At 47.0% G+C, this 14,047-nt stretch overlaps 1 protein-coding gene across 1 annotated transcript in view; it reads left to right on the forward strand.

Annotated features, from left to right (window-relative positions):
- Positions 1-11,551, forward strand: part of GAP43 (growth associated protein 43) — a 53,679-nt gene extending 42,128 nt beyond the window's left edge. The window contains exon 3 of the mRNA XM_066340976.1: positions 10,772-11,551. Within this exon, the coding sequence (XP_066197073.1) occupies positions 10,772-10,860 (89 nt within the window). The 3' untranslated portion in view covers positions 10,861-11,551. The remainder of the gene's footprint in view (positions 1-10,771) is intronic.
- The last annotated feature ends 2,496 nt before the right edge of the window (positions 11,552-14,047 follow it).

The following is a 14,047-nucleotide window of genomic DNA, read 5'->3' on the forward strand; positions in this document are numbered from 1 at the left end:
CCCTCCCTCCCTCCCCCCTCCCTTCCCCCCTCCCCTCCCTCCCTCCTCCCTTCCTTCCTTCCTTCCTTCCTTCCTTCCTTTCTTTCTTCCTTCCTTCCTTCCTTCCTTCCTTCCTTTCCTTCCCTCCTCCTTCCTTCCTTCCTTCCTTCCTTCCTTCCTTCCTTCCTTCCTCCTTCCTTCCTTCCCTTCCTTCCTCCTCCTCCTTCCTTCCTTCCTTCCTTCCTTCCTTCCTTCCTTCCTTCCTTCCTTCCTTCCTTCCTTCCTTCCTTCCTTCCTTCCTTCCCTCCTTCCTTCCCTCCTTCCTTCCCCCCTTCCTTCCCTCCTTCCTTCCCCCCCCTTCCTTCCCCCTTCCTTCCCCCCTTCCTTCCCTCCCCTCCCTTCCTTCCTCCCTCCTTCCTCCTTCCTCCCTTCCTTCCTTCCTTCCCCCTTCCTTCCTTCCTTCCTCCTTCCTTCCTCCTTCCTTCCTTCCTTCCTTCCTTCCCTTCCTTCCTTCCTTCCTTCCTTCCTTCCTTCCTTCCTTCCTTCCTTCCTTCCTTCCTTCCTTCCTCCTTCCTTCCTTCCTTCCTTCCTTCCTTCCTTCCTCCCTCCCTCCCTCTCTCCCTCCCTTCCTCCCTTGCTCCCTCCCTTCCTTCCTTCCTCCCTCCCTCCTCCCTTCCTTCCTTCCTTCCTTCCTTCCTTCCTTCCTTCCTTCCTTCCTTCCTTCCTTCCTTCCTTCCTTCCTTCCTTCCTTCCTTCCATACAGCTTGGCTCTTTGAAAACGGCCAGTGCCAGGCTCAGGGCTGCCCTACACCTCCTTTTCCCTGGAGCTGATCACTTACTGAGCAAGCATGACACACCTCTGGTCACAGAAATTTCTTGGGGCAGAAGGGATGACTGCACAGCCCAACCTCTTGCCTTAAGTCAAACCACGACCATCTGACCTTTATATGATCTGGGGAAAGTGTCCATCTGCCTGCCCAGTTTTGCAGGACAGGTGCTGTGACTCCTGATCTTTCCATCCTCAGAAAAGCAGTTGTTAAGCAATCCCATATAAGGGATTTCAAGGAGAGGGGAGAATTGCTCTGTACCAGCAATGCCACTGCAATGTCTCTAAATAGGGTTTTTCCCACAGGTATTTGTACTTCAAAATGCCCCTTCCTGTGTCTGGGCTCTCAAGCTTCCTCCTGATGAAATGAAAAGCAAAGGCTCCCAGGAGTTTCCCTGGGTACAGCATGAAGCCTAAACTGCCTTCTGGAGAAGAGTGCCTGTGTTTCATCTTGCACAAAACACATTGGGATTCTATGGGTGTGCCAGCCATGCGCTTGAGAAATATTAGTAATTTCTTTGATGCAAAGAGCTGGTGGTGTTGATGTTGCAGCTGCTGGGGGCAGTTACAAAGAAGATGGCTGTGGAAAGCCTGACAACAGGCACTTAATTAATTTTAGCATCCAATTTGCAGAGCCTTGGTGGATGATGATGGATGGATGGGAACAAACAAATGATCTCTAAATGAAATTTCTCCTTCATTTAAACTCGAAATGGGAGGATGGCAAAGGGAAGAAAAAGAGATATTTTATATCCTCCCCTTGATAGTAATTCCCTGCCTTCAGCTAGATCAATATCATTTCTGCTGGAGATGGAGGCTGCCTCTGGTTTCCATGGCAATGTGGTTGTTGGAGGCTTGCAGGCTCCATGAATCCACAATTTATCAGTCTTCTAGGCTTTAATAATGGAGACCAGCAGTCAGGCAGCTTATGAATGGCACATGTCTTTTGGGCTGGGGGAAGGGAGGCGGGAACATGGTTTGTAGTAAGGGCTGCAGCAATTTGTTTTCCTGCCACTTACAGCTGAAGGGGGAGGAGTACGAGGGGAGGAGCAGCACATTAATTCTGGATGCACTGGAGGAATTTCTAGACCATTTTGCCGCAATTACAGAAGATTTCCTCCTTCAGTTTCTTTTCCCCAGCCAGTTTTGCTGGGGAAGGGGAGGAGAAGAGCTTCATAGTCAGTCCTTTGTGAGGAGAAGGGAGCAGTAGATGGAGAACCCAAAGGCTCTACCACTCGGCACGTTTCTTTCCCCTTCTTAACCCTCTTTATTTTGGGTTCAGCAGCGCGTGAATGCCAGCAGTCTGCCACAGTTTCAGGTTCATTTTTGTCCCCCTACTGATCCTACCACCACTGCCAGGCTGCTCAGCAGAGCTGTGAGATGGGCAGACCTCTGAGGACCTGATCTGTCTGTCAAACTTCTGTCACTTGCTGTGCTATTCTCTGTGCATCTGCTCGGCCTCTCCAAATTCAAACCTCCATCCCCTAAGTCCTGTAAGCTTCATTCCCTGAATTAATTGCTTTGCTAGAAATGTCCTGGCTGTAGAACAATCACTATCTGCCACTTCAATAAGGTTCAATTGGCCTATATCTGTTGAGGGTATTTCCATTTCTTCTTCTCTTTCCTCTGATTTCTCCCCTATAATCTCACAGGGCAGTTGCTCTAAAGAAACTAAAGAATAAATGGATGTGTCTTAGAAAGACTTCGTTCTTCTGTCCCCTCACATGCCCTCTCTTTCTAAACCATCCTCCAGCATTTAAAGCAGCAAGGGAGAAAAGATGAGTGACACAAAAGAATGTTGTTTCATGAGATGGGGACATCCTGTTTTCTGATACAAGAGCAGTTGTCAACAGTTGTATTCTACGGCTGGAAGGAAGTTAAAACCTCTATATTCAAGCTCTTTGAATTATAAGGTATTTAAGGAATTAAAGACTACCCTTTCTAGTCTGCAGGACCTATCTGAAATCAACCGGGGCAGGGGAGAAAAGGAGTAAAGAACAACTTAAAGGTAATTTTTCCTAAGATTTTCCTCAGGTGAAGTAATGAACACAGGAGATGGAGGGGCTGCTAGCTTGGAACCACTCCTGGAGGGAGCCCTTCTGGTTCATCAGGACAGCTGAGCACCTGACTGATTGTTTATCAGATCAATTCTTATCCCACCTGATGGCTGGGGACACCCTGCACCAGTCACTTCCCATTTCTCCCCTTCAATCTCCCTGGCTGTGAAGACCATAGAACCTTGGTAGAGGTCTGTTGAGGTCACGACACCTCTGAGGTCACAGCACCTTTGATGCTGTCTGGAAGGAGCATCAATGCCAGTGCAAAATATCTGCCTCCAAGGCACTCTTATCCTGAAAGAGCTCTTTTACCTTGTCTTTGGCCACTACAAAGGTGTACTACACAGCCTCCCACTGGCCCACCACTTTCTGGTGTAACAGAGCATCCCCACAGAAGCACCATGACAGCTGACACTGCTGCCAAGGTGGGAGCACCCTGTCCTCCCTGGAGCTGCCTTTGCTTGTGACAGTGTGACAGTGGCTAAGGGACTGGCCTTGATAAAGGAAATCTTGCTGTCTGAAAACCCAACCACTCTGGTAGGGCTTCTTCCAGTTGTAGCTGGATTGAAATTGCCCAGGTATGGGTACAGTAGGCAGGAAGTTTGGGACAAAAGTGCTGGTAACAGGCAGGGATAAAGGAACAGTCAGTGGTAGGCATGTCATTTTTCTCCGCTTCCATGTCTGGCTGCATCCATGGATGTGGGAAAGAAACAGCAGTGGAAGAAAGAAAGAGAGCTGCTTCTTTCCCGTTCTCCAGGATGGAAGAATATTTGCAAACGTAGCTGTAACAGGGTTAACACCTCACATTCACAAGGAACATCCTCCCTTTTCTCTCCCCACCCTCTTCCTCCATCACTCCCATTTCTCTGGAGACCTCAATGCTCCTTCCCTCAGCCAAAGTTGGGGAGTTTCCGTGGCAACCTGGCAGCTGGTGTCTAGACACTGTGAAAGATGCTTTGCAATGGAGCTGTGAGCCTGACTCCCCTCAGCACCCCCTCCCCATTGCTGTGCGCCCTGAGCATCTCTCACACCATTCCTTCCCTTTCCATCTCCTGTACACATGGATGCCAATGCAGGCTTGGATTTCCATGGTGGTGCTGGAGGAAGAAAGGCATGGGGTGGGATGAGAAGGAGTGGAAATCCCTAAGCCACTGGTTCTTCAGCCTGACCAAGTGCAAAGGGAGCTGAGGAGACAGAACTGTGTCTGGCTGTCCTCTGAGGGTTTAGCAGAATCAGAAAAAGAGGCAGCTGTCCAAGCTTGGACCGAAGTTACCAGCCATGGGACATGCAGAAATCATGTTTTGTTGGGTTTTTTCCCTCACTGCTGGGGCAACTGAACCATTCTTATACGGTTCTGGAAAAAGATCAGGGGGTACAGGAATAGGAGCCCCAAGCTACCATTACCATATTAACCATATTAACATTTTTGTTTCAACCTGAACAGGTTGACTTGCTTGCTTCTTTCCAGTAATTACTGGGTGACTTCCCTGGACCTCCTGCCTGCTCCTTGCACTGGGGACATTCCTACCATCACCTTGTTACAGGGTGTGCCAAGGGTTTGCAGATCTCTCAGGTGCCATGTGCTCACCAGGACCCCCAGGGCTCATAGAAATCAGTACCACGGGTCTGTCTCTACTGAGTGAGGGATTCACCAGGGATTTGGGAGAAATCATACAGGTCGATATCCTGGACCAGGCACAGCCACTTACCTGAAATACCCAATCCCTTCATTTCTTGGTGTTTAGCTGGGGCAATATAAGTCTACCAGATTTCATAAGCAGTGAGTCGGGAGGGGGGAGGATTTTAGCTCTGCATATGACGCATCATAGGGCTGACTGCAATGGGCTAACATGGATCAGAAAAAGAACTGCATGAGCAACAGCTCTGAACCTGAAGTGTGTCTTGTTTCAGCAGTCTCAGACCTACCATCGTCTGCCTGGAATAGACTTCTGGCTGGCTAGAAGGACAGATGGATTGGGACAGATGAATCAAGCTGTGAAGCCTGGATCCAAATCTGGATCCAAATGTCATTAAAACTAGGAGATGCTCAGGGCAGAGATTTTACATGAGGTTTTCCAGTGCTCCTTATCCTCAAAAAAAAAAAGGTAAAAATTAAGTATAGAGTCATCTCTGGGTCATGTGAGATCTGCTTATAATGGGACAGGAAAGCCCAAATTAATATTTGGGAGCAGAGTGATGGCCAGATGAGGAACAGGTTTTCAGTTCCGTCTCTGCCCAAGCTGTAGCTGGCAAAGGACAGAGAAAGGAGGAAGCACAACAAATGCTACAGAGAGCAGCGTCTGAGTGGATTTGGACAGTACTTCAGTGTGAATGCACAGGAGGGTTCTAGCTACACAATCAATATCAGCAATAATTATGCAAACATGGAGAAAGCAGTAAAAGCAAAATCTCTGCATCTGTATTAGAATCCCAGAGTGTTGGGCAATTTCTCATCTCTTGGCATTGGCTGTGGTAATTTAAAGATCTGCAGTGGAACAGAGACAAAAAGGAAAACAAAACCCAAGCCACCAGTCACAAAAAAAATGATCATCAGAGAGGTTGCTGCTAGTGTGGTCATAAGCTGATGTCTGCTCTGATTTAATTAATCTTGGCAAGTCAGACGGGAGCTGGGCAGGTCCCAAGAGACAGTGTTTTACCCGGAAATCCACTCAACCTAATTTCACTAATGTAGGGCAGTGGAGAGACTTGGAGAGGAGCCTGCATGCTCATCCATTAGAGCACCGCATCAGCGAAGGCAGCTGGAAGCACCGCCATCCAGCAGAAGTGCTGCTTGCATGCCTGCCTCAGCTTCACAGCAACCAGAGCTGCATATGTTCCAGGCGTTTGCTCCCCAGCAGGGCTCGCAGACATGACTCTCACCCTTTCCAGGAAATAAGTGGAGTGCTGAGGAGCAGGAGCTCTTAAATACCTTATTGCAGCATGGCTCTGTATCTCACTTCCATGTTGTTGCCCTTCCATGAGTAACGCTGTTCCCCAGCAGGTGCCAGTTGGAGCTGTAGGGATGAAGCCTCTCTTTGACACAGGCCCTTCAGCTGGGAAGCAAACACACATTAGCCCCTCCCACCGTGCAGTTCTACCCTTAAACAATTCTGCAGTAATTGCTTAAGGTTTGTTCAAGGCTGCCCAAAAGGTTTCTCAACTTGACTGCACCATCCAGAGTGCTAAAATGGAAGTGAGAAGAGTGGCAGCCCAGCTTACAGGTGACTGTCTCTTTGGCAAAATTATCTTACGCTATAAGATGCTCTGGACTGCAGCATAGATTTCCAAAGATTGAAATAAAAAAGCAAACTAAAGTCTGAAAGCTAGCAGGGTGGGACTGCAGGACTAGAGTAACCACAAAAAGTGCAAGTGATGACTGCTGTGCATTAAAAGAACTGTAAGGGTGCTGGTTGCAAGCACAAACTAGGTTGTTTGTTTGTTTGTTTGTCTGGTTTTTTTTTTGTTTGTTTGGTTGGTTTTTTTCTTTTTTCTTTTTTCTTTTTTCTTTGTATTACAGCTCTGCCTCCCCTCCTGCTCTCTTTCCTCCACTCTCATTTTGTGAGTTTGGGTCTTTCTTTTTGCTTTGTAGCTGGAGTGCTCTAGAACAAATGTGAATGCCTCCACCTTGGCTTGCTGCAGGGGTAGATATTCCCAGGCTGCAACTTGTCCTAAAGTAGGCATCCAAATAAGACAGGTTAAGAGAGTCTTAGAAATGTCCTATTTATTTCTACAAGTTAGGAAGGAAGGAGAGGATGAGAAGATCAGTTGCAAGACATCTCTCTGTAGATGTCTGGGGTTAGGTGAGATGTCCATCCACTCTGACTTCAGCCCTCTCATTTCATGATATCACCACGTGCACATTGATGCTGCCCCAGTCCAGGCCCACCTGAAGAAAGAGGTGGTTGCTTCCTGCTGGTTCTGTCTCTTGCAAGTGGACACAGGGGCTCTGATCATGCAGACAGGAGATCTCACAGTGCTGCCGTGTTCAGAAAGGAGGCAGCTTTAGACAGGTGGAAGTTTGGCTACCCAGGATGGAATGCTTTTGTTCCTCAAGCAGGGCATGGCCTGAATTCTCAACCACTTTTTGTCACCTTTGCAACAAAGTGAAAAATGAATGAAAAATACCCAAACTCTGCAGTTCTGGCTGTATAATGGTATTTGTCCACTGCAAACCCACAGATACGATATCCCAGAGTTAAAAAAAAAAGTGGAAAATCAAGACTAGTATTGGGTAAAAAGCAGTGTAGGAGATACCCTCTCTAATGTATGGAATCCCCAGGACAGCTATCTACTAATCTCTCTGGGGATACCTTGCCCCCCTTTGCTGGGACACTGAAAACAAGGCTGGAGAAAGCCCAGAAAACATTCTGCAGAAATAGCCTGCATCAAACAAACTGGTGAGTCAGATAAAGTGTCTCGCTTCTCCTCGTGAGTCAGAAACTGCTGTTAACTGGCCCTGATGTCACAGGGGCTGTGATACATTGCTCCCATTGCACAGAGTGAATCCTCATAGTTTTACTCCTCTGGTTTAGCAGTGCCACAGCTTGAAATTTATTTATTTTTTGTGCTGAATTCTTTTTTCCCTTCATGATATTGCTTCTTGCTAAAGTTCATTACTACATAATAACACCAGGTTGCTTCTTTTCCCTCATCCTAAAGATCGATGAAGCACTGGTAAAGCTGGTAGGAAATGAGACAGAGCTTAGCAGGGTGCAGCAGTATACAGAGTGTTTCCCCTTACTGCCTCAGTATCATGCAAAAGAAAAGAGGGAGAGTGATTCACTGATTTTTGTGTGAAAATTCTTATTCAGAACCTAGAGTTCTTGTTTGTACTTGGGACACGCAGAGTCCAGCATTTGAGTTGTATGATCCTTCTCTGTTGACTTGAATGTGTGATGAAGTGACCTTAAATTGTTCCTGCTGCTCCATGATCCCAGGTAGCCCAGACTATTCATCCATGGCAGAGATCAGTGCAGTCTCTGGCCTTCTCTAACAGACAGTCATTTGCCTGCCACTGTCTGCTCCCTAGAGAACATTAATGGGGACAGTGAGGCACCTCTGTGCAGTTCCTCTGCCAGCCAGGGATCTGTAGGCGCCATGGGCACTCCCTGGAAATTAGATTTACCACTGTGGTGAGCTAACAGGGAATAGAAAATGGCAGAAAATTGTGTTTCAACTTGCCTGCTTATCCTAAGAGCAAGGACAGTATGGGAACACTGAGAGCTAACCAGCATCACTGCCAGCTCCTCCACCTTGAGTGTGAGCAGATTTCCTGCCCATCCCTCCTGGAGTGCTGGACCCCACTTTCAGCTGCTGATTAACAGGGCATCTGTGTGTCTTGAAGACACACATATTGTCACCAGTGCCAGTCTGTCCCTGTGCTTGCTGTGTTATGGGCCTGTCTGTTTTGGCATCCTGAGGGGGCAGTGGGACTGACGGCTAAAACTTGTGCATCTTTTGGTAGGAAGACACAAAAAGTTTTAAACACAATGAAAAGCAGTGTCAGGACATCTCTTTGTTGCTCTTTCACTCATCTTCCATTTATGTGAGGAGAAACCCTCAGAAACTCTGCCTTACTAGGATTTGTCAGAGCCTTGTAAGAAATCAGACTTTGCTTCTGGCTAACAATTGTCTTTCTGCTCAGATTTAGGGGTAGATTGGATTCTGAACCCAGAATCCCAGGGTTGCACACTGGGATTCTACTCTCAGCTTTGTAATTCAATGTGTCTCCTGCTATTATTGCCTTGAAGAGCAACATTAAAGGGGCTCTCCTCCCTCCCAGTGATCAAGTCATTCAGGAAAATTAAAAAAAATAGGCCAAGCTTTGCCTCCCAATGATGCATGTTACAATTCTATTTTAATCAGTAGCCTATTTTGTCTCTGGTCTGTGGTGGTAGCTGTACCAGATAGAGATGGAGTCTTTGAATAGCATCCTGCTTAGCTGTTCTCTATCAGGGGAAGGAAAGTCCACAGAAGTTTTTGCTGACAGGGGTTTGAGGTGCAGTCGCTGAGGCCATGGAGATGTTCCCACAGAAATTTTTCCTTCTGGAAAATCAGCAGTCAGAATTCACTAAGAATCAGAATTCACTAAGACAAAAAGTGTTTGAAGGTCCAGAAGCAGAGCTTTTAGTGAAGATGATTCAGAATGGAAAGCTGCACACAACTTAAAGGTGATTCATAAGTAAGTGGTGCTTAGAAACATGTTTAAAATCTAGGCTAAAAGAGCTGAGAGGAAGAGGGAAGCAGGAATGTAGCACCTACTGCCAGTATTGGAAGCAAATACAAGTCTGCCATCTGATGGCATCAAATAGACCAGGCCAAAATGTGCGAATGGTGTCAGTAATGAAAGCTTCACATCCCAGTTAGCATTCTCATGAAACATGGCTATGAGGATGCTAATCCTCACAAACTAAACATTGGCAACTGAACATTCTCATTGTTAGGCTGACAGCACAGGCCCTGGTGTGATTTTTGTGTACACCAAGTAGCTTGGCATCAGACAGGTCCCAGACACAGCTACCCTGTTCTGAAGAAGAAGAGAGTTTAGCCATATGGACATAAGCTGTGTGATGCCAGTCAGCCCCGGGGCCAGGGAGCAGTCCCTGGCCCATTTTGTTTACTGGTACAATGTAGTTTGATAGAGAAGCCAGGAACAGTGCAGGGAACCCACAGTGCTCTCTGAATGAGACCAATGACATATGCTCTGTCCCACACCACCCAGACCTTCAGTGCTTGTTTCTTTTCCCTGTTCTTTATCCCAATGCTGGATTGTTGCTTGCTTGACCTCTCCATGGGCTGTGTATGTGTGGGACTGGAGCCAGTGAGGAAAAGGGAGAGATGGCAATGGAGCAGGCCAGTCATTACAGTGCACTAAGACACTTGTGCATTATTCTGTTTTACAGCCCTGCAGCCCTGGGTCCACCACCACCTTGTCCTGTAAAAAGCAATCCACACAGTACATGCACTGTTTCTGAAAGAGTCTGGGAACATGTTAGTGTACCCTGATGACAGCTGGGCAGTAGAAATTCTGAGACAATTAAATCTGTCCTGCTGCAATGACAGAGGCATGGGTTGGATGAACCCAGGAGTGAGATCACTTCAGCTTGAGAGACATTCCTTTCATTTGTCTTGTTCCTCCTGGCTGCCTCTGCCTTCCCCTGGGTTCTGATTCTCTGTCTAGTTCATTGTGGGATAGCTCCTAGAAGTAGTTTTAACTTCTGATGTGAATGGTGTGCCAGAACAAGGTGTCTGACTGACAGGCAGACCCAGCTTCCACTTATACTCACTGCTTCCCCCCAGGGCAGCTTTGCTTTTGAAAGGAGAGACCAGAACACTGGAGAGATGTGGCAACTTCTGGAGGAAGGCTCCCATTCTTGAAGGCTAGAGACATTTCTCTAGATCTCTGTTCAGTGGGAGAGAAGTCTGAGTTACAGAGTACAAAATTTTCCCCTCTGGGTCTTGCAGGATTCAAGTGTGTGTAGAGTTTTTTCTTTGTGACTCTCTTTAAGTCTCATCTGGGATTGTTTATATTGTAACTGGGGGACAATGATTCAACAGTGGTTTATACAGTCAGTGGGCTCTGTAAAAAGGGTGTGTGATCTAGCTGATAATCCAGGAGTCTAATCAGTTCATTTCTAAAGAAATGAACAGTGGTTGTCCGGCACATCAGCAGCTAGTGAGGCAGCTCCTTCCAGTGGCACATGCTTTCTGGCTGAAGGTGTTTTGTGAGAGCTACATACTTGCCTGCTGGCATGTTGTTTCCATGCTGCTGAAATTCCAGGGATTTTGAGGCCTGGGTGACTTTAGAGAGAGAGAAGCCTGAAGCCATGGAGTCCAATCAGGCTGTGTGCACATGCAGGATGCTCTAGGTCATGGCTGACTAACGCTGGACCATCTCTTTCCCCACTAGATGCTGTAGAAGAAACCAAACCTACTGAAAGTGCCCAGCAGGAAGAGGTGAAAGAAGAAGAGAGCAAGGCGGACCAAGAAAATGCCTGAACATTAAGAAATGACTCCCCATTGCCCCTCCCTCCCTCCCCCTATCCTCTATCCTTCCTTCCCACCCCAATCTCGATTTCCCCCCTTCCTGCTCACATCTGTGAGCCTGTCTGTCCCTCTCCTATTACCACTTAAACCCTTTTTCTCTCTGTGTGGCAAACATTTAAAGAAAAAAAAAAAAAGCAGGAAAAATCCCAGTCAAACAGTGTGGCTTAAACATTTCTTTGTTTCTTGGTGTTGTTATGGCAAGTTTTTGGTAATGATGATCCAATCATTTTGGGAAAATTCTTGCACTGTATCAGAGTTCTTTGACCTGGCGCGTGCGTGTGTCTGTCTGCCCACTGCGAGCGCTCTCTCTCTCTCTCTCTCTCTCCTCTCTCTCTTCTCCAAGTGTGTGTGTGTGCAATGTTACGTTCATCTGAGGAGTCCAGACTTACTTAAAACAAAAGAGGGGGGGAAAAAAAGGTTCTTTTCTTCCTTTTTCAATGTGATGGAATGAACGAATGAAAAAAACCAACCAAACAAAAGACCAAACACAACAAACAAACGAACAAAAAGGAATACTAAACCCCAGTTTGTTTTCAGAACTAAAACAACAACTAGAAAATGTGCCAATTAGCATAATGCTTGGCTCCAGGCTCCTTTTTCAAACTGAACAATAATTATAATAAATGAGAATAATTATCATTAACACCACCGTGTCGCATTTCTATGCTGCTGTACATCCTGCTGGCCTGTGGTCGTTGGTGGGCCACTTCTTGCGTGGCCCAGCTGTGCTCCTTGGCCACCAGTCAATGACTGACTGCTCTCCTTGCCACTGCTGAGGGGATTTTTAGGGGGAGCAGGCTTGGATCTTGAGCAAGATGTTAGCACTGACTAACATAAATAATGAAAGCACCAAAATCAGTTTTAGGAAAGATCATTGAAAGCGTCCCTTTAGGAGACCTACCTCTAGGCCCTGATTTGGAGAAGTGTGGTGGCTTTGGAGGGATGAGCCAAGGGAGCAGAGGGACCAGCTTTGATCCATGTCCAAGGTTTAACCTCTGCCAAGGGGTATGCCAAGGGCTGTGAGGAGACAGGGCCCTAGGACCTGAGCTTCTCACCACAGCAGGATGATGCTCACCCCATTGGGCTGGAGTTGAAGTCCCTGAGCAGCATAGCGTGGCCCCTCCAAAAGAGTTCTGTTTGGCAAAATAAATTGGGCCAATTTATTCAATGTTTGTTGAATAAGTAGGCACACGGGCAGGTGGCCTAGGAGCCAGTTGGTGGCACTTTGAGAAACACCTCATTCCTGCTCCTGCTGAACCCAGGGTGCTCCATCCAGCTCTAATGAGTGCCAAGGCTTTCAGCTGTCATTTATGGCCATGGGCACAGCTCCACCTCCTAAATCTCCACCACTGCTTCCCACAGGTTGAGGGCTGTTCCCTGGTGTCACCCAGCCTGTCCCAGTGACAGACTGACAGACACCAAACCCTGGGCCTGTACAGCCATCTGAGTCTGCTGCTGTCTTTATGAGCTGTGAGAGCAAACAGTTAAAATACATTTAGTAATATCTGGGCTTTCATAAAAGCTAATTACTGCTCTTTCACTGCCCTGGTTACTTTTGTGTGCTTTCCCAGCAGCTTCTGCATGGTTTCTTGGCCTCATTGGCAATGACAACCAGAGTACCCCCTGCAGCATTACCGTGCGATGCTGCAGGACCAGGATTAAATTTTCCTCACAGCAGGAAGACCAAAAGATGGGAATGCTGACAGCTCCAGCGTCCTTTGGTGGCCGATGCCTCTTAGAGTGGCAGCCCCATGGCCTTCAGAGGGCTGGCTGGCACTCTTTGTCCTTCTCCTTTGTTCTCCTCCATCTCTTTGTTGGAAATAGGGAGAAAAGATGAACAGTGTCTCCTCAGAAATGATCACTTTGAACGTAGACTGCTCACTGGAAGTGCCATCAAAACATGTCAGGACTCATTTCCATGTGCTTCCTGGTGTTCTGTAGAAATAAGAGAGAGAGAGACAGGGAGGGTTGTTTCTAAAGAGAGGGAAAGAGAGAGTGGGAGATAGATTGGACAAAGATTTTTAAAAACAGGGATTAGAGAGATGAGGGGGGAAAGATTTTCGAGTGGATAGATGGATGATAGGGAGAGAGAGGGGAGTATAGCTAGAGAAAGAAAGATTAGAGTGCAAAAGATGAGAGAGAGACAGGAAGAAATTAGATAATATGGAGCAATAGATGATTGATAGAGATAGTGAAACGTAGATAGCTAAAGTAGATTAGACAGACTAAATAGGTAGAAAGATGGGCTGACTGACAGATAGGTATTGTGTCATACTTCATAAATGATATATATGCTAATATTCCCATGTCATGATGGGTGGTAAACCCTGAGACACCTTCCAGCCTGACCTCAATTCAGCAAATGTAGCGCAGACATCAGGCATTGCTTGGAGCGTATGTCAGGTCTTGCCACGCCACCCGTGCCTGCCGTGGAAGCAGCGGGGTGTGGATGGTGTTTGGGAGGGAGAGTGCTCTGAGGGACACGGGGCTGAGGCCTAGGGAGGAGAGGGGTACACTATGTTTGCCGTTCGTAGCACACAAGGGGCCCAGTCCAGCACAGACACTGCAGACACCCCGTGTCTCTAGCACCAAGCTGAGAGAACTGAGGTTCAGCTCTCAGGATTTGTGGGAGAGGTGTTTGGGAGGAGGCAGGAAGGAGAGACCATGGTTTTTGTTTGGCCTTATCTCCTGTCATTACCATCTGAAAAAGTTTTCTGTCTTGCCTGTTTCTGCAAAGACCACGTGGTTTCCCTGCTCTTCTGATTTCAGACCCCAAATTTTTCATCTTGCCTCCACTTTGCTATTACTACTTTTAACTTTATAAGGAAAAGAAAACTGCTTCTCATGTCTTCCTGGACATAGGCCTTCCTCCCTCCTCAAAAAAATGAAACAACTTTCTCTCCCCAGGGATGTTTTACCTTTGTATTTCGCATGTTGCCTCCTCCTTGGCTGATGGTTGGGGCATCACGCGTGTTTTGTCACCGTTTGTAAGAACATACTTTGCCATGTTGCTTAGAGAACAAAGGGTTGGGTTTTGTATTTTGTTTTTTTCCCCCTCGCAAAAAGAATGGGATATGTGGTTACCAACTGCAAACTTAAATAATTTAAATACTAATTCCTCTCCCTTGGTTCCAGTTTA

This window comes from Sylvia atricapilla, chromosome 2 (assembly GCF_009819655.1).
Source record: "Sylvia atricapilla isolate bSylAtr1 chromosome 2, bSylAtr1.pri, whole genome shotgun sequence".
In the NCBI taxonomy this organism is placed as follows: Eukaryota; Metazoa; Chordata; class Aves; order Passeriformes; family Sylviidae; genus Sylvia; species Sylvia atricapilla.